The 21,137-nt window shown below is 37.5% G+C and overlaps 1 protein-coding gene and 1 long non-coding RNA gene across 6 annotated transcripts in view; one reads left to right on the top strand and one right to left on the bottom strand.

Annotated features, from left to right (window-relative positions):
* The window catches only part of SLC38A9 (solute carrier family 38 member 9), an 82,312-nt gene extending 66,797 nt beyond the window's left edge, over positions 1 to 15,515 (bottom strand). For 2 of the 5 annotated variants that reach the window (XR_013379760.1, XM_077897835.1), the window contains exons 1-2: positions 15,358 to 15,515; positions 2,486 to 2,632 (exon numbers count right to left, since the gene is read on the bottom strand). Coding sequence is in view for 1 of the 5 variants with exons in the window: in XM_077897835.1 (XP_077753961.1) it covers positions 2,486 to 2,589 (104 nt within the window). In the remaining 4 variants the exon portion in view is untranslated. Of the gene's footprint in view, positions 1 to 2,485; positions 2,633 to 15,357 lie in introns of those variants that run through there. The other 3 variants (XM_077897842.1, XM_077897837.1, XM_077897840.1) reach the window with 2 other exon arrangements.
* Positions 16 to 20,689, top strand: LOC144314100 (uncharacterized). Its single transcript, XR_013379761.1, has 3 exons — positions 16 to 285; positions 2,500 to 2,625; positions 20,377 to 20,689. It is a non-coding gene; the product is annotated as an uncharacterized LOC144314100 (long non-coding RNA).
* Positions 20,690 to 21,137: the final 448 nt, after the last annotated feature.

Consider the following 21,137-nt stretch of genomic DNA (forward strand, 5'->3'; position numbering starts at 1 on the left):
TCCTGAACATTCACTCAGCATTCATAAGTTCTTGTATTCACTTGATGTTGGAATACACAAGTGAAAATTATAAGATTCATTTCATTATCTTCTGTGATGGCCATTATATAAATGACAATGATACATTTCTCTGCCATCTCTAGCTTCAGAAAAGACTAAAAAATTACGTATCTGGAAAATGGAAATAGGATTATGAAGACTAGCTTACATCAATCCTCCTTCATCTCCTGGATCAGAATCTATTGCCACTATTGACAAAATTAAGATTCTGTGGGCAAGGAACAGGTATGGTGGTTGAATAGTTGTTGAGTATTTACCCAACAGCATCTGCCACATCTCCCACCGCAAGCACAGTTTCTCTCTGAGGAGGCAACCACTCTTAACATCTACTACTTAGGGGGATCCCTGGGTGGCTCGGTGGTTTGGCGCCTGTCTTCGGCCCAGGGAGTGATCCTGAAGTCCCGGGATTGAGTCCGCATCGGGCTCCCTGCATGGAGCCTGCTTCTCCTTCTGCCTGTGTCTCTGCCTCTCTGTCTCTCTGTGTCTCTCATGAATAAATAAATAAAATCTTAAAAAAAAACCAGAAACATCTAATTATTTTTCCAGAGCCACTTATACATATTGTATTATATATAGTTTTTAAATTTATTTTTACCCAAATGGTGGTACATTATATACACTGTTTTGAACTTTTTTGATTTAACAAGTTGAAGACTTGTTCCATTTTGATATGTGATAAAGCCATTTCCTTCTTTTTAATGGATGAAAAATATTCCATTTTATCAATGTGCCAAAATTTATTTATCCAGTCCTGTAAGAAAAGACATTCTGGTTGTTTTAAATCTTTTACTATTATAAAAAAATATTGTGTTAAAAACCTTGTATATATATTATTTGACATTATGAGTTAATGCTTAGAAATGAAATTGGTGAGCCATATAAACTTTGGAATTGGCTTGCTGGCATTTTTGGGGTAGAAGGGAAACATTAAATTTATGGAATAAAATTTAAAGAGCATTAACTGTATTTTGGAGTCCTTCCACTGAATGCAAAATATACCTTTTCATTATATGTCATATTTTACCAATTCTAATATATACACTTCTAAAATATGGTTAGATCTCATAATCCAGTACATCTTCTAATCACTGTCAGCTGTCATAAAAGTGGTGTCATTCCTGGTGGTATGACAGGTAATTGTAATTTCTGGTCATTTCAGTCATCAAACCGTTTAAGAAGAAATATGGGCCATAATATTGTCAGAAAACCTTCTGTGACACCTTCTGGTAAGATTAGGAAAGTGCAAGCATCCAAACTAAAAGAAAGTGTCAGCAATTTGAAAGAAAATTCTTTTAACAAATACTACATTATTAACATCCTTAATGATACAAAGGACAATTAGGTATGGGAGGGAAAAAATCCCAATTTTGATAACACCAAATCAGAAAATTGATGGCAAGGAATCATATTCTAAAGGTGAAGTATTAGTAGCTTCTTAAATGATATATTTTGTTTTTACTTTTATAATTGCATAAGAGATATATGATAAAATACCAAATAAGCTCAAGAGTTCTTTCAGTAAATTAAAAAAATATATCTTTACGAACTAAGAGATTATTGTATCAGATGTTTTGGTAGCAGTTTATCTTAGTGTTATATTACCAAAAATAAAGAACAGTTCAACTCACAATCAGCATTTCAGATATGAAAAAATACTCTAAATCTTAAAGTTTCTCTCATGTAGATTTTTTAAAAAGATTTTATTTATTCATGAGAGACACAGAGAAAGAGAGAGGCAGAGACACAGGGAGAGGGGAAAAGCAGGCTCCATGCAGGGAGCCTGACATGGGACTCCATCTCGGGTCTCCAGGATCACACATGGGGCTGAAGGCGGCGCTAAACTGCTGACCCACTGGGGCTGCCCTCTCATGTAGATTTTGCACATTGTTAAGGCTACTCTTATCTTATTTTTTTCTTTCCTTCCATTACATTCTCTTACTGGAATACTACTTTTTCTTATTTTGTAAAGAGCCACTTTACTGAATTCTCACTTACAATAATTTTGCAGTGGTTTCTTTTAGGTTTTCCAGGTATGCAATGAAATATAAATTTTAAACTCAAATTATCTTAAACTTTCTGCTGCAATTTAAGCTCAGGTAAGAATTATGTATTAGTTTTACTGTTTTATCCCCAGTACCTACCATATACCTGCACAGAGCAGGTAATCAATATATTTGTTAAATATATTACATAAATACATCTTATTTTGTAAAATTTAACCCAACCCATTCCAAAGACAGTGAGCTTAGTCAAAAAAGTCAAATGTAAAAGACAAAAGAATATTCATATTTTTCCCCTCCCACATACAAATGCTGTTAATTGGATGTTTTATATTCAAAGCTATATATATTTGGTTACATAATTAGTTCTAGTCTAATAATTAAAACTCTAATTATGAAATAAGTATTTTATTTTAATCTCTTACCTTTTGGATCTTAGATCTGATGAATCAAACTGGATATTCATAGGTCCAGGATTTACTTCATGATCTACCTCAGGGATGAGAAGATGCCTAGAATCACTATCCATGTTTGCCACTTTTCTTAGGCTCTAAACACTGATCAGGTCAGTCCTATATAAACCAGAAAGGATAAAAAAATATAAAACTTAATTAAAAATTATTTTCCTATTAACAGGTAATACGTTTGCATGCTTAAGATATTGGAAAAATATAGGAATTTGCTGATGATATCTTAATGAGGTATAGGGCTAAAATGTTTCATCAGAAAGTAGCTAAGCTGAATTGTAGTTACCGTTTTTCTCAGCTTAATAAAAAAATAAGTGGGGCAATCCATTTCTAGTAATAAAACAGATTAGCCTATTTGGACCCATTTTGCCATAGAAAACAACTAAAACTATTCGATAAAATACAGAAAACATCTTTTGAAAAGCATCAAAAATAATGATGATAATCAGGTGATTAGTAGGTACAGTTAAGGAACCTAGTGAGGTAAATAGCTCAAGAAATTGCTTCTGCCTAGAGGGTATTTGCTGTTCAGAAAAAGATGGGACTGAGGTTTTCAAGGCCTTGTGAAGTACTTAGGAAATAGAAGACAAAACCTGGGATTTACTCAGAGCAAGGAATGATATAATAAGAAATCATCCCCTTTCCCTCCTCACAATAATATAGCTGGGACTACAAAAATCTTTACCATCAGATGAGGGATTAGCAAGCAGTAGAAGTGTCACTCCCTGACATGAGAACTACAAACCAAATTTCCTGACACTGCCCATAGGCAGTTTGTGTGTGTACACATGTGCACGCACGCATATGTGCATGCCTGTATCTGTAGAGGGGGAAGTGTTATATACTATAAACTGCACTTCATGTGGATTTGCAAGGAGGTCAAAGAACACTTAAAGTTGTGAATATAATTTAATATAATATAATATAACTTCTAGTAACTGCTAAAAACAAATGTAAATCTTTTCTTGGAGGACACACCTTGATCCTATGCCTCAAAGATCTGCTAACAATCTTTCAAGGATGATGAACAGTATACAGTCAAAAATAACCTAGCATGCAAAGAAATAAAATACTATTAAGTGAGAACCAGAAGAAACACCAGCTGAAATAGATTTATAAAGACTTCAACTACAGGGATTATCAAAACAAGATTAGAAAAAAAAAAACAAATTAGAAAATAATTATGTTTCCTGTTTTTAAATAAAAGATAAAGTAGATACATATACAGTGGAATATTATTCAGCCAAAAAGAGAAACCCTGTCATTTGCAGCAATATGGCTGGATCTAGAGAAGGTAATGATAAGCAAAACAAGCCAGTCAGAGAAAGACAAATACTATATATCACTCATATGTGCAATTTAAGAAACAAAACAGCAAGCAAAGGAAAAAAAAAAGAGACAAATCAAAAACAGACTCTTAACTATAGAAAACAGATGGTAACCAGAGGGGAGGTGGAGAGGTAGGTGGGGAGATGGGTGAAATAGGTGATGGGGATTAAGAAGTGCACTTATCTTGATGAGCACTGAGTAATATATGGAACTGCTGAATCACTATATTGTATGCTAAAACTAATACAGGGACATGTGGGTGGCTCAGTGGTTGAGCGTCTGCCTTCAGCTCAGGGAGTGATCTCGGGGTCCTGGGATTGAGTCCTGCATTGGCTCCCTATATGGAGCCTGCTTCTCCCTCTGCCTGTGTCTCTGCCTCTCTCTGTGTTGCTCATGAATAAAAATGGTTTTTTTCCCCTTCTTTTGCCAACTTTGTATTAATTTTTGTTTAAGGGTGCCTGGGTGGCTCAGTTGGTTAAGTGCCTGTTTTTGGCTCAGGTCATGACCCTGGCGTCCTGGGATTGAGCCCTGTGACAGGCTCCCTGCTGAGTGGGGAATCTGCTTGCCCTCTCCCTCTGCCCCTCCGCACTGCTTATGCTCACTCACAAATAAATACATAAAAAATATTAAAAAAAAAAAGAATTTTTGATTTAATGGGGCGCCTGGGTAGCTCAGTCAGTTAAGTGGTGGACTCTTGATTTTAGCCTAGGTCATGATTTCAGGGTCCTGGTATTGAGCACTCTATTAGGCTCTGTACTCAGCAGGGAGTCTAGTCTGCTTGAAGATTCTGTCTGTCTCTCTCTCTCCCTCTGCCCTTCCCCCTGCTCATGCACGCTTTCTCTCTCTCAAACCTTTAAAAAAAAAAAAAAAGAAATTTTGATTTAATATGTATTAATTACATTAATCTCACTTTGCATATATGAAGCTCATTTCACTAAATTAGTTTATAACTTCGAATATGATTCCCAGTACATGCTGCAATAAATATACTCTGTAAAGCAAACAACAAATAAAGACAAAGTGGAGATTACCAAAAAGTAACTTAGCTTGTTTGACAAGAACCAGAATGAATTTTACCCCCCCCTCCCCCAATAGTAAGATAGCCAAAATTTAAAACTTGATGGGTGAATTTAAAAGTTTAAAACGGGATGCCTGGATGGCTCAATGGTTGAGCATCTGCCTTTGGCTCAAGGCTTGGTCAGAGTCCTGAGATGGAGTCCCACAATGGGCTCCCCACAGGGAGCCTGTTTCTCCCTCTGCTTATGTCTCTGCCTCTCTCAAAAATAAATAAATAAAATCTTTTAAAAAATAAAAGTTCAAAACTAATGACCTAGAAGATAAATCAGAAGAAACTATCTAGAATGGCAAAAAAAGAAAAAGATAGAAAATGTGGAAGACAAGTTAAGAGACATGGGAGATATAGAAGGTCTAATATGCATGTAATTGGAGAACCATAGAGAGGAGATTTGAAGAGATAGTGCCTAAGAAGTTTCTACAATTCATTAAAGATAACAATTTGCAGATTCAAGAAGTTTAACGAATTCCAAGCAGAATTAATAAACAATATCATAGAGCAGAAAAAAAAAAAGAATTAAAATTTCAGACCAAAGGGGAAAAAAGTCAAGTGAAGGTCTTGGAATTAGTGTTCTAAGGTGTTTGTATTATCTAGATCAACATTATATTTTGAGCAATGCATGCTGCAATTTTAAAGGTAACTTTAAAACAATACATAACTTAAAATCTAGTAGAATAGAAAAAGAGAATGATAAAAAAAATGCAGATCTAAACAAAAGCAAGAAAAGGAGAAAAACATAAAAGACCTAGGAGAAACAGCATAAAATAGAAAAGATCCTCCCATTCTTTCTTGAACCCATGCTAATCAGGCTATCTTCCCCATCACTACAGAGAAAGTGCTCTTGTTAGATTGTCAATGACTTAAATCCAATGGTCATTTTTCAGTATTTAACTCAGTTGTCTTATCAGAAATAAGTGACATAAGTCAACACTTTCTTTCTTAAACTAGATTCACTAGGGTTCTAGGTTTTCTCTGCACCCCCCTGGTCTCTCCTTTCTTTGTCTCATTTTCTTTTTTTTTTTTTTTAATTTTTTTTCTTTTTAAATTTATTTATTCATGATAGTCACACGGAGAGAGAGAGAGAGGCAGAGACACAGGCAGAGGGAGAAGCAGGCTCCAAGCACCGGGAGCCCGATGTGGGATTCGATCCCGGGTCTCCAGGATCACGCCCTGGGCCAAAGGCAGGCGCCAAACCGCTGCGCCACCCAGGGATCCCTTTGTCTCATTTTCTATTTATTTCTTGTGTCCTAGAATTCTTAAAATTGCAGTCTCAAGGTTCAGCCTTGGTTCTCAATCTGTATGTAATGTTATCTACCCTCAATCTGCAGGTTATATTATCCAATCTCACGGTTTTAGTAATACTATTTGCATTATATAATACAGCAGCCACTAGTCACATGTAGCTGTATATATTAATTAAAATTAAATTTAAAAATATTCAGTACTTGAGTTCACACTAACCACATTTGAAGTGTTCAACAGCCACATGTGGCTAGTGGCTACCAAACTACACAGTGTAGATATAAAACATTTCCATCACTGCAGAAAGTTCTATTGATCTAGACAATGACAACTTCCACAGTAACATTTCCAGCCAACATTTCCCTCCTGGATTTCACACTTGCATATCCAACTGTCTAATCTTTTAGATCAGACTAACATCTTTTTAAAAAAAGTTTTATTTATTTATTTAGAGAGAGTGCATACAAGCAGAGGGAGAGACAGAGGGAGAAAGAGAATCCTAAGCAAACTCGCTGCTAGGCACAGAGCCTGATGCAGGGTTCGATCTCATGACCCTGGGATCATGACCTGAGCTAAAATCAAGAGTCAGACACTCGCTCAACTGACTGAGACATGAAAGTGTCCCCACTTTAATAATATAACTGATATAGAACATTGTATTATACAATGTAATGATTCGATATATATTATTAACATCTTATTTGGATATAATGGACAATATATCCAAAACTGAACTTTTAGTTTTTTCCCCAAAAAACTATCCTACTCATTGTTTTCCTGATTTCAAATGATGGCATTTAAATACTATTTATTCAGGTCAAAATTCTTGGGGGTATCCATGACTTTTTTTCTCAGTGTACATTCAATCTATTAGGAAAATAGTGTTGGCTTTCTCTTCAAGTATATCCAGGGTCTGGCCACCATCACTTATTACCAAGATTTCTACAACAGTTTTCTGATGGAGATCCCTGCTTCTACCCTATGCCCTTACAGTCTACTCTGTACATAGCAGGCAGAGTTGTAGAGTTACAGAGAAGCATTTAATCTCACCCAATTGGTCTTTATCACTAGGCAAAATGCCATTAGTGGGCAGGGATTACGGATGCTGCTAAATATCCTACAATGAACAAGACAGCCTCCTACAACAAAGAATTATTCAGTCCTAAATGTCAATAGTTCTGAGGTTGAGAAACCCTGCTCTAGGTAAGTAGAATGTGATTTTACCTAGGTAAGTAGGTTGTGATAGGAAGGGACAAGAAAGTATCTTATATGGTGATGGCAATATTGTATTCTTCAACTTGATTCTGGTTTGCTTTATAATTTACTCTATAATTACATATATGTTTTATACACTTTTCTGTACGCATGTTGCATTTCACACATAAGCAAACACAAACACAAAGTTCCATAAAGTGAAATAAATAGGTTTTAACATTTAAAGGCAAGTGCTTTATCTTTATTCCTCAATTCTAAGTTACTATGATTATCTTCGTTTTATAAATAAGGAGACAAGGCACAGAGAAGTTAACCAATTACAAAGTTAGTAAGTGGGAGAGCTAGAATTCAAACCCAGGCAATCTAGGCTCAGAGTCTATATGCTTTGCCATTATGCTGTGCTTCTTTCCTGACTTCTTAACAAGTATAGTTTTATTGGTGCTGTATTTGTTTAACGGAGTCTTAAGACTGCTACTACTATTTTTCTAAATATAGCATTTATGACAGAGTAGAAAAAAAAAGTTTTTAAATCTTTTTTTTTTTTTTTAATTTTTATTTATTTATGATAGTCACAGAGAGAGAGAGAGAGAGGCAGAGACACAGGCAGAGGGAGAAGCAGGCTCCACGCACCAGGAGCCTGATGTGGGATTCGATCCCGGGTCTCCAGGATCGCGCCCTGGGCCAAAAGCAGGCGCCAAACCGCTGCGCCACCCAGGGATCCCGAAAAAAAAAGTTTTTGAGTCAGCAATCCTTACCTGCTACTCACTACCTATGTAACTGAAGGTTAACCATTTAACCTCCATTAATTTATTTCCTCATCAGTGAAACTGAAAAAATAACTTCCACCTCACTGGTGTGGTTGATAATTAAGCAAAATGATGTGTATTATACTTAGTACTTCGTAATGGGAAAATAAATTTTCAAAAACGTATTATTATTTCTCTCAGAAAACAAATGAAAAAACTTTTTTTACGTATGCAGCCTCTTGAGGTTTTCCTCTTTTTTCTAAGTGAAAAATTCTGCAGTAGAGGTAGTGGGAGGTAGGTGAAAGTCTTCAAAATGCCACTATTAAAGTGACAAAGATGTTGGTAACATATTCCATCCCTAAAATATGTGCATTTTCTTTCCTCTGTCATTCCCTCTTCTGTTCTGTTTTCCTGCCCAGCATTTAAGCCAAAGCTCTCATTAACTTATCAGTCTTACCAGAGACAAAAAAAAAAAGTGACTTTTCAAAAAAAGTGAAATCAAAGTACTACCATCTCTAGTCATGAAGCGTTTTATTCTGTCTTCCTTTTGATAATCTCTTTTAAGATGAGACAACTAAAATATTGACTAATGGCAAACTCTGAACAATATATTCATTCAGCAACGTCACACTGAGACTCTACAATGTACTGAAGTACCGAGAAAATAAATTTTTTTTAACTCATAGTCCCCATCCTTAATAAACTTAAAAAATATTATTGGGCAAAAAAAAAAAAAAAAAAATTATTGGGCAGCTCGGGTGGCTCAGCGGTTTAGCGCTGCCTAAGACCCTGGATCAAGTTCCATGTCGGGCTCCCTGCATGGAGCCTGCTTCTCCCTCTGCTTGTGTCTCTCCTCTCTCTCTCTGTGTCTCTCATGAATAAATAAATAAAAACTTTAAAAAATATATTATTATTTTAGGAAGCCTGGAAGTCAGGTAACTTGTCCTAAATCACTTAAAAAATAAAACCTAGCAGGATGTTAATTACCAATTCCAATTTTCAGTTCATCATTTCCTACACCAATTGTTAGTCCTGGCTGCTAAATTAACTTTGTAATAGATCAGTGCAAGATTAATCTCTTATGGTAAAAAGTTTACTTGCCTGTTTAAAACACAGATTCACAAAAAAATCAGATGTGAAGCATGAGAAATGATCCTGAATATAAAGTGTACATTATTTAATAGTAGTCGTTATTAATCTTCCAATAAGATGGAAGTAACTGAGACAAAGTTAAGTAATTTCACAAAAATAATTAGTTAAGCAAAAACACAAACTTGATCTTTCAGTTCCTCCCTTTTCATAATAAAGCTAACTAATAATTCAGTTGATTTATTTGGTCTTAAATTTTAAAACTAAAAAGCAGTATTTTACAAGATTACTTTGAACTGCTAATTATAAAACTAGGATTGACAGTCCTATTAAACTTCCTTAATTTCAAACTGTCAATGACTAATTAACTTGAAAAAACTGTTTCCTGGATATAAGGAGTGAAAATATATAAAATATCAATGAAAAATACATTTTAAATTAAGGTAGGTATAGCACAGAAATTAAAAACTTGGGAAATAAAGATATTGTAGAGAAGTTATACTGTGTATTGGTTTGACTTCAAGTCTACTTGTTCACAATTTAAGTGAACTGTTATAATCCATCTGTTTATGACAAAGGTCAAAAAAGTGTTGTTTTAGAAGTACAGTCATTTTGATATAAACAAAGTAAGTTGTGCTAGGATGTCATCATCTCATCTGTTTTCACTGATAAGAACTCAGGAGCTCAACTGCTTATCAATAAAAACATATGAACATGCAACTATGGCAAGAGGGTATCTGTACTATAAATAGTGAGTATGTGAGGACTACTAGTGTGTTTGGCATAGCCAAGGTGACTGCTGATCTAAAATAGCTCTCCAAAGACCTGGAGGCAATTAGATCCTGCTGAGGCAAAGGCTACTTTTGTCTGCAGTGGCAAAAGCTGTGTAGCAGCCCAGAAGATCATCTTGCCCATCAACAGGGACATTGATCCTCCCTAACAACATGCTCTAACAGGAGACGTTTACTTTTGTGCAGGCAGCTGGACATTAGCTCTGGTTGGCTAAGCTGTCTTTCCCAAGTACCAACTCCAAAAAGGTACACCTTAACTAAATTTGGACTTCATTCCTTTCACCTACCCTTGTCTTGAACAAGCGTATGGGTAGTTTATCACTGATTTGGAATATGCTATATCTTTGTTGGCTTATTAAGAGGCATTATTCTGTATACTATTGGCTTGTGAAATTCCCACAGTGAACCTACGTTAAATAAACCACTGGCAAATACAATCTCAGTCTCAGCATTAATTTGCCTCCTGAAAAAAACCCGGTTATTAGCTTTACAGAATTTTAAAAAATATTCTCTCAGTTTCAAAAATTAAACATTTTAGGAATTGAAAAGATGATTGTCAGCCAGGATCCTCTCATTAAAGAGTACATAAGAACCGGGGGAATATTCATTCAAAACAATTTAAGCACACAAAAATTTTTCTAAAAATCTATAAATTCCTTTGTGTAAACATTTAGAAGCATGCCAGGCACTGTTATACTCCGTAGATAAGTTTGCTATTATTTCTGAACTTAATAAAACCAAACTTAATGAAATTTGTATACTGTAAGAGAAAAGTCATCAATTGAATTGATAAATGCTAGAGAAAAATTTTAATATTGATGAGGAGACACAATCTTATTGCTCCTCAATCTCTAAAAACTGATAAAATCACCTTCAGAAAGTATTGTCAGGGTGTTCTTTATTTGAATTATACACAATGGTTAATTTGAGGCATGGCCTACACTGGTACATTAAGTAGAGTGTGGTCGTTTCCAGTATACTGTGGTGTCTGCCCAGACTTCTGTTTTTAACCAATACTCTCTGCAGTATAGGTTTCTATACTGAACTGAGAATGTGGCTGAGTTTAGGAAGAGAGGATTCTTTTAACTCCTGGAGATTAATACTTTTGCTAAGATTAAATGTTAGGAAACCCAGAACAAGAAAAATCTAGAAAGGTCCTTGGATTTCAGTCAGCCTTACCAGAAATGATAATCAAATTTACGGAAAACATGAAAGGTGTTCAGGATTTGACATAAAGGTTTCAGTTTGGGATCCCTGGGTGGCGCAGCGGTTTGGCGCCTGCCTTTGGCCCAGGGCACGATCCTGGAGACCCGGGATCGAATCCCACGTCGGGCTCCTGGTGCATGGAGCCTGCTTCTCCCTCTGCCTGTGTCTCTGACTCTCTCTCTCTCTCTCTCTGTATGACTATCATAAATTAAAAAAAAAAAAAAAAAGTTAAAGGTTTCAGTTTAATCACATACATGTATTTGTTCTGAGCAAATCTGAAATGTTGTGACACTGTCAAATTAGCTCTTTATTCCAAATAAGCAAGAACACTGATAATACCTCAATGATCTAAATAAGTTGTAAATGAGCCTGAAGTCTCTAGTGCTTTTCAAAGATTTAATAATATGCAAGTATATATGGGACGCCTGGGTGGCTCAGTGGTTGAGCACCTCCCTTCAGCTCAGGGCATGATCCTGGGGTCCCAGAATTGAGTCCCACATCGGGCTCCCTGCATGGAGCCTGCTTCTCCCTCTGCCTGTGTCTCTGCCTCTCTCTGTCTCTCAAGAAAAAATAAATAAAATCTCTCTCAAGAATAAATAAAATCTTAAAAAAATTCAAGTAAATACAAAGAATTGTAAGAAAATTGGTAATTTTTAGTTGCCTCAATTAGTCGACTAGCCTGAATTTCAAATACCCCAAGAATGCTATTTTGAAGGAAATGTAATGCTTTTTGGAATCTTGATGAGTACAACTACAAGATATTCTGAAGTCTGATGAATTAGACTGAGAGGCAAATTAGAGTCCCACAACTAATATTATATAGGTAATAACACATAACAGCACCATCAATGAATAACTAAAATGTTGAATACTTCTATACCATTAATTTGCCATAGACATAACACTGATACAGGGAGCTAAACGTGAAAGATGACATAAACAGATATACTCATTTCTAATGCTCACTCAATCCTCCGAGTTTTAAAACAAAGTCCCAGGGATCCCTGGGTGGCTCAGTGGTTTAGTGCCTGCCTTTGGCCCAGGGTGTGATCCTGGAGTCCCGGGATCAAGTCCCGTGTCCGGCTCCCTGCATGGAGCCTGCCTCTCTCTCTCAGTGTCTCTCATGAATAAATAAATAAAATCTTTAAAAAAAATAAAATAAAAAAAATAAAACAAAGTCCCAGAAGCAAGACTGTTAAGGTCAAAGCAAAGTCTTTTAATAATAAGTCCCACTTACTTTAAAATTGGTTTCAGTATGAAGTCTCAAGAGGAAAATGACAATTTACTGACCTGCTTGCTGATACCTGCATTGAAAAAGCCATAAAAAGGACATAGAAAGCAACCAAAGAAAGTTCATATGACATTATTTTAAAAGGTGCTGATCTGTGAGTTTCAGTATATTTCAAAGGATGTCAGCTCTTTTCCACACTAGGCTCAGAAGTGTCCTTTTACAATTCTTTGCAAAAGCTAATCTATTGTATCTAGCCAAGATGCTAGCAACAATCTGCAATAGGACCTATCAAGTATTTGTCCAAGAAATGTAGAGCTGACCCCTGAACAAAGTAGAAGTTAAAGGCACTTACCACAACCCTGCAGTTGAAAATGCAAATGTAGCTTTTGACTCCCCCCCCCAAACTTTACTAATAGCCTACTTTTGCCTGGAAGCCTTACTGACAGCATAAATAGTTGATTAACACATATTTTGTATATTGTACATGTTATAGAGTATTCTTACATAAAAGCTAGAGAAAACAAAATGTTATTAAGAAAGTCATAAGAAAAATACATTTACAGTACTGTACTGTAAAAAATTCATGTAAAAATGGACCTGTGCAGTTCAAGCTTGAGTTACAGATCAGTTGAATTATGGACCCACTATACAAGTATTTATATGCTCTTTTTGAGAGACTGAAAATTAGTATTACCTAATACCCTTGCATATGGTAGAGGTTGCAATACTATATTTATATTCAGCTTAGCAGAGCAGGGGTTGACAAACTTTTTCTGTAAAGGGCCAAATAATAAATATTTAGGCTTCGTGAGCCTTATGATCTCTGCAGCTACTCAACTCTGTCCTTTGGCACATAAGACAATATATAAATGAGTGAACATGGGTGTGTTTCAATAAGACTCTATAAAAAATACATCTGGCAGTAATAGTCATAGCAATTTGGTTGTAGTTTACTCACCTCTGTACTATGTTAATGTAAATAAAAGCCAATGGAACCATATCATAAAAAAGGCAGCTTGGTGAAAAAAGTTATGCTATGTATATGTGTTTTTTTTCTATATAAGTCTGTAACTGCTATAAAGTGTGGTAACAAACTTATCTCAACCTCTTCCTTATAAATCATGTAATGGTCAGCCAATAAGAGTTATACTGCTCCAATTCTGATGAAACATGCTTCCAAATTGATCAATTAATGCTTCAAAAGGTGTTAAATTTGACAGTCCTGGAGGGCAATGTAGTCTGATAAACAAATTACCAGCCAAAACAATGCAATGGCACCAACGAACCTCTCCTCCCACACTGGGAACTGAAACTTAAGTGTATTATAAAATGCAGGCCCAGTAGCAGTTTTTAACCTCTTAATGATATTTTTAACTTTTATATTCATATCTCCTTCTTTAAAAAAATATTATAATTATTTTATTTCGTAATTCAGGTGAGTATTCCCGTCCTCTTATGCTGTTTACCCTTCACTATAAATACTTAAGGTATTGTAAAATCACAATTAACATACTATTTTTATGTGACTGAGATATACAGCATTTAGGATTGAGAGAAGCAACCTAAGGCTGAGTGTTCTCAGAGCTCAAGTGGGCATACAGTGGGAAAGGAAAGGTGACAGCTTAATTTACTACCAACCTTTTACATTACTATGAAGTTTGTAGAGATTTTTCTTCAAGTTAAGACAGCGGTTTCTTTGATTTATTGAGACGTTTAAAAACTTTCCCTTCAGCGGTTGCTTATTATTTTGCACACATAAGCATTTTTAAATATGTATGTATTTTTTATTGGAGTTCGATTTGCCAACACATAGTATGACACTATAACACCCAGGGCTCATCCCATCAAGTGCCCCCCTCAGTGCCCGTCACCCAGCCACCCCATACCCCTGCCCACCTCCCCTTCCACCACTCCTTGTTCGTTTCCCAGAGTTAGGAGTCTCTCTCATGGTTTGTCACCCTCTCTGATTTATCATTATATGGTTTCACTCATACGGGGAATATAAAAAAAAAAAATTGTGAAAGGGATTATAGGGTAAAGGAGAGAAAATGAGTACGTAAGCATTAAAAAGAAAAAAGGAGGAGTAACACGTTTGCTGATCTACAGATCTCAGCAGTAGATTAAGGCACTACTTCAGAGTCATGAAATTTCGGTTTTAGTCCAGTTGGCAATTAACTGGCTGGCTGGTCATGCGCGAAGCAGTTTCTCCAACTTGGTGGACCGTCGTTTCCTCCTAAGTCCAGTAAGGAGAATGTGCTTGGCTAGCTTTTGAGGCTTTTCTCAAGGGCCTCTTCCAGTTCCAGTATTCTAAGACAGCTAAGATGTAAAGCCACCTACTCCCATCAAGACACCCTCTCTCACGTTAGAGACCCGGGTGGGGGTGGGGGAGGGGGAGGGGGAGGGGAACGGATGAGGAATGCGGCGAGGACTTCAAGGGTTTCGGGCCCGCCACCCATCTGTGGTCCTCGCTCAAGGCACGAAGGTGTTTCCTCCCCATCTCCTTTCTCCAGCTCTTCCCAACTCGAGGTAGGGAAAAGGCTCTCCGGCTCTCGCAATGATTCCAGTTCTCCTCTTTCTCACCCGGGGGTTTACCTCCCGTCCCCCCGCCTCTCTCCGAAGGCTCAAACAGGCACTGACTCCCTCACAGCCCCTCGAATTCTCTCAGCCCCCGCAGGAGCCGCCAGAGCCCGGAGAGAAGCGCGCGCCGCCCTTCCGGAGGGGTCTCTTCGGTCCCCGACTTCGGCCTCACCGCTCCCCCAAGAAGCAACTGTTCGACGCGCTTCATTAAGGAACTTCCCCGGTGACAGCCGGCTCCACAGCAAGCTCAGCGGCTCCCGCCGCTCCTCTCTGTCCCCTCCACTTCCTCCGGAAGGGGGATTTTTGCAAGACCAGGAAACATGCCCTACCTGCGTCGGCCAAGCTCTCAATCTCGGAGAAGTTAGGGAGAAGGCGGAGACCCCTTCCCAAATCCTCTCAACTTGCGGCAGCAGGGCTTCTCTTCCCTTGAACAGGAAGAGGCAACAGCCTGGGCCGCGGGGGCCGCCGGGGGATGGAGTTCTGAGCGCTTTAAGCCGACCGCCGCTGTGACACCTCCCGCCCCTGGGGACTACAACTCCCAGAGGCCTCTGCGATAGCCAACAAGCCTCTCGCCGCAGAGCCCAATCGTCCGGCTTTGGAAGGCGGGGCGGTCCAGGGACGCAAATCTCATCTCTGTTCCTTGCTGTTCGGCCTTGGCGGCTATGCTAGCCTGAGGTCCGAAAGCATAGAAGAAATGCCGTCTCCTGCAGTCCTTACACCTCCAGAAGGCACATAAGAAGGGGTTGACGTGGCATCTCATCTAGGGCTGAACTCCCGTTATCTCTTTTCGGGGTCCTGTGGCTAGTGTTCTGTACCGTCGTCACGTGCTTGAATCCCACCGCCCGCGGGGAAAACTGGGTTGGAAAACTGGATTGGCACTCTCACTCTTTTGTCTAGACGCTTGGTTTTTTGTTGTTTCTTTTTGCTGTTGTTGTTGTTTCTTTTAATGCGTTGAAGAATTCTTCTCTAGGCTAAAAGAGGGGCTTTGGGAACCTTTTAGCCCATTCTCCACATACCTAGTAATTTCTCCCAAAGCCACCCCAAATTAACCTGTATCTAAGTAAAATTACTGTGCTTGTTGTAAAAAGCCAGCTCAATTAAAGTCCCACGGAAAGCATATAGCAACACGTAAGCCCTTCTTACATAGGAAGCCAGTAGCTTTCTTTTTTCTTTTTAGAAAACCAGAAGGAAAACAACAACAACAACAACAACAAATGTCATGGGATAAAGAACCCCTAATTAATGAATCCAGATTTAATAGCTAATACTGAGCGGCAAGCATTTACATATAATACCTCTTTAAGTCTCTACCATGATTCTAGAAATGTGCGTTATCCTCATTTTACAATGAAACAGTCCTATAGAATTTAAGTAACTTACCAAGTCAAACAACTATTAAGTGGCAGAAGAATCAGATTTCCAGCTAAGGTCTTATTTCAAAGCCTGAGTTTTTTTTTTTTTTTTTTTAATAGACTTTACTTTTAAAGATTTTTTAAAATTTTATTTTAAATTTTATTCGGAGAGGGAGGGACAGGGACACAGGCAGAGGGAGAAGCCGGCTCCACACAGATGAGCCAGATGTAGGACTCGATCCCTGGTCTCCAGGATCAGGCCCTGGGTCAAAGGCGGCGCTAAACCGCTGAGTCACCACCAAACATTGCCATTATTGTTGGGGGCTTGACAACAGGCAGATGATGCAATGAATACTGCCATTATGGCCCGTAAAAGTTATTTTACTAGGGGTGTCCTTATTCAAAACTTTTTGCAATTACTCTTTGGCTTGCCTTCAAATAAGCAGAACGTTCTTTTGATAACTTCGGTGATAGCAAACATTTCTTCTTTCTCTGAATTCCAGATTGAGAAAATAATTTTAGGTAAAACTGAAAACACAAAATGAATGGTACAAAATGACAGTGCAAAAGGCAAAGTAGGGAACTTCAAAACACTGCCTCCGTAAAAGCGACAAACAAACCGGCAGACCTACTGGAATCCACTTTTTTTTTGGAACTCTGGCATCTAATAAAAAGATGTTAAAAAACGGGGGAACATTTAAGAAAAGACTGCTGAATTTTGGCAAGAGAGCTCTGTGATCATCTCCTACTCTTCAGGTTAGCAGCGACCTTGAAGAAAAAAGCTTATGTTCCTGGTGTAGATTGCTGGTACCTGAGGGAACTTAGTCTCAGGGAATTGTAATTATGCGTTTTGACTTATCAGGTGGTTCCCTGAAGGCTTGGCTCAAGGGATTGCCTTTATACTGCCTGCCTTGGAATGTCCCCAGGGCCGAGGCAGCTTCCCAGGCCTTTATGTTTGTAGAAAGCATTTAAAGTGAACATATTAAAAAATAATAATAATAAAAAAAAATAAAGTGAACGTATTAGTCACTAATATTGAGTTGACTAAGTTGTTAGGACCAAACAAATTAATAAGCATTTATGTTCTGACAACTTAGTAGCCATTTAAATATATATACATAATTGAAAGAAAAATATTTTAATTCATTCTTAAATAGCCGCAATTGTTTACTAATGGGATGTGTACGTCTGTTGGGCACTGCATAACTTCTCAAACCTTGAAATCAGGTAGGATACCACTATCCTTGTTTCCTATTTCACACTGGATTTTGCACAACACTTGCTTGAGAACATAGCAACCACTGACAACTCAACCGCATAGAGATGATGTTATCCCAAAGAAATTTAACTTAATCTAATGTTGAAATTATGAATTATCTCAGTGTGGTAGTTCACATGGTATCTCACAGATGTTGCTGGTTTTCCTCAAAAATTTAAAATCCCTGGGGCACCTTGATGCCTTGAGTCGATTAAGCATCCAACTCTTGGTTTTGGCTCAGGTCCTGATCTCATGGCTGGTGAGATAGAGCCTCATGTCCGTGCTTTGTACTTAGCAGGACTCTGCTTGGATATTCTCTCCCTCTGCCCCTTCCCCAGCCCCAGTGTGCATGCTTTCTCTCTAAAATAAATAAATAAGTATTTGAAAAAAACCTACTATACTCTGGGGGTCCCTATGAGTTCCCTGTGGTACTCTCACAGTTTGGGAACTGCAGGTTACTATTATTTCTACAACAAAGATGGTCACATTTTCTCTATAAAGGGCCCAGTAGTAATTATTTTGGACTTTGGGCCATATGGTCTCTGTCATCAACTATTCAATTCTGTCTTTATGGCATAAAAGGCGCCAACATAGACAATGTGTAAACAAATGGAGTGGCTGTATTCTAATTTATTTATAGAAACAGGTACTGAGCTGGATTTATCCCCAGGATTATAATTTTCTGACCATCAGCCTAGAGGATCGAGGGTGGAGATTTTTATGTATTAGTTGAAATTCTTCTAAGGAGAAGAATTTTTTCTCAATGATTTGGTTACATCAAGATAAAATATATTTGGTAAATATAGTATAAGCACTTGCATCTTTATTTTTTAACAGTTTTCAAAATGAGTTGGTTGCCTAGCATCTTGCAAAGGTGACCATTGAAGTTTTTTGTTTCTATTTTTTATTATTAAAAATATACTTGATGTGTTTCAATCCTTTGAAGATACGTACATATATATATTTAAATTTAAAATAATTTCAAGTTTACAAAAAAGTTTCAAAGATAGTGCAAAAAAATCCAATATATTCTTTACTCGGAGTTATCAATTGTTAACATTTTGTCATATTTATTTTAGTCTCTCCCTTCCTCCCTCTTTCTGACTCCTCAATTTCTCTCTCTCTCTCCACATACATTTTTCCCTAAACTATTTGAAATTACATTGTGTACCATATACCTCTGTTCCTAAATTCTTTAGTGTGTATTTTCCAAGAAAAGGATTTTTACAGTATAATAGTCAGAACTAGAACTTTAAAAAATGTATACAATGCTTTCATTTAATCTACAAGCCGATGGCATATTTCACCCATTATTTCAATAATGTTCTTTTTAAGAGGTTTTGTTTTGGGTCTTTTTTCCTCATCCAGAACCCAATACAAGATTGGTCTTGCATTGCATTTAGTCTTCATGTCTCTCTACCTCCTTTATCCTGGAATGGCTCTGTAGGACTTTCTCTTTCATGACATTGATGTTTTTGAAGAGGGCAGGCCTTTAGATTCAAGTTATGCATTTTTGGTAGGATTAATACATGAGTATTGTAGTAGAGTCTTTCTCAATGCATCATACCCTAGGGGACATGATATTAACTGATGCTAAAGATTCTAATATTAATTCCAACATGAAAGAAGAGTTTCCCATACCATCAACCAATTCTTGGACACCAACTGAGTATTCTACAATTTAACTCAATTTTGAACCATCTACCTGGAGATAGCTCCAGATCCACAGGTTAAAGGCTTAGTCCTACATGAATTCCCACCCACTCTACCCACTCAGACACCCCTTGAAAGTCCGGATTGTCCCTTGTGCTTCTGACCAACTGGCTGTAGAGATCAGAGATTCCCATGACTTTCTCCTTAGGTTTGACTAATTTGCTAGAGTGGTTCCTAGAATTCAGAGAAATATTTTACTTAGTAGATTATTAATTTATTGTAAAAGACTGTAACTCAGGAACAGCCATATGGAAGAACTACAGAGGGCAAGGTATGGGGAAAGGGTATAGAGTTTCCATGCCCTCTCCAAGTGCACCATTCTCCTTAAATTCCCATGTGCTCACCAACCTGGAAGCTCTCTGAACTCCATCCTTTTTGATTTTTAAGGAGGTTTCATATTACATAGATAATATATTTTTAAAAAGATTTTTATTTATTTATTCATGAGAGACACAGAGAAAGGGAGAGACATAGGCAGAGAGAGAAGCAGGTTCCCTGAGATCTGGGATCACACCCAGAGCCGAAGGCAGATGCTCTACCACTGATCCACACAGGCATCCTTGCATAGATACCATTGATTAAGTCATTGGCCCCTGGTAATTGAACTCAACCTTTAGCCCCTCTTCTCTTACCCAAGGTGGAGAGTGGGGGAACTGAAAATTCCAACTCTCTAAATACCTACTTGGCTCCAGTGGCAACCAGACCCATCCTTAAGTGTGGTACAAAAATCACTTCATTAACACAGCAAAAAAATCTTTATCACCCTCATCACTTAGGAAATTCTAAGAGTTTTAGCTCTGTGCCAGAAAGGGGTCAAAGACCAAATATCTATTTCTCAGTATAATCGTAGCATCACCGGTACATATTGGCCATTGTTGAAAACTAGTCTCCAAGCTCTTCAGTGAACCATGTCTCCACTTTTCATGTCCTCATATAGTTCCCTCTCCTGGAATCTCCACTGGCTCTGTGATTTTTTTTTTTTTTTTTGAATGTGACAGATGTGACACTGTTTCTTCTTATTCTAGGTCTGAAGCAGCCTTGCAGTTTCTGGCTTGATCTTTTGGAATGCTGTCCTTGGAATGTTTGTTCACTTGGAATCCTCACTCTAGGGGTAGCTCAATCCTTGAGGAAGTTCAGGTTACCCACTTGGAGAGAGATGCCTGACCAACCCCCAACTTTTCCAACTATCCTGGCCAAGTGATCTGAGTAAAGAAGCCATATTGAATATTTAACATAATTAAAATGGAAACTTCAGATGAAATAAATTCCAGACAATATCTGATCATAACTACATGAGTAATCCCACCTGAACCCACTTAATCCACAGAAACTTGAAAGGTAATAACACACTGATTTAAACCATTAAATTTTGGAGGAGTTTGTTATGCAACAATAGATAAGCAGAATGCTGATTTTTAACTTTGATCCCTTGGTTAAGATAGTGCCTACCAGGTTTCTCCATTCTGCAGTTACTGCTTTTCCTTTATAATTAATAATTTGTGGAGAGACATTTTAAGACCTTATTAATGTCCTTTTCTTTACCAAACTTTCAGCTGCTAGTTTTAGGAAGCCAGAATCAAAAGTTGCAGAAGTGATGATTTTACATCAAAACTTTCAGCTCTTCTACATGTATTAGTTAGCACTCTGCTGTAAGAAAAAGCTTTGCTTCCTTTTTTACTTATATATTACCAGTATATATGTATGGGTTTTAATTTTTATTCATTTGTGAGTTATTATCTGTATTATTATCATTTTTACTTTGATGTTCAGATTGTCCCAGATTTGG

This window comes from Canis aureus, chromosome 5 (genome assembly GCF_053574225.1).
Source record: "Canis aureus isolate CA01 chromosome 5, VMU_Caureus_v.1.0, whole genome shotgun sequence".
Classification (NCBI taxonomy): Eukaryota; Metazoa; Chordata; class Mammalia; order Carnivora; family Canidae; genus Canis; species Canis aureus.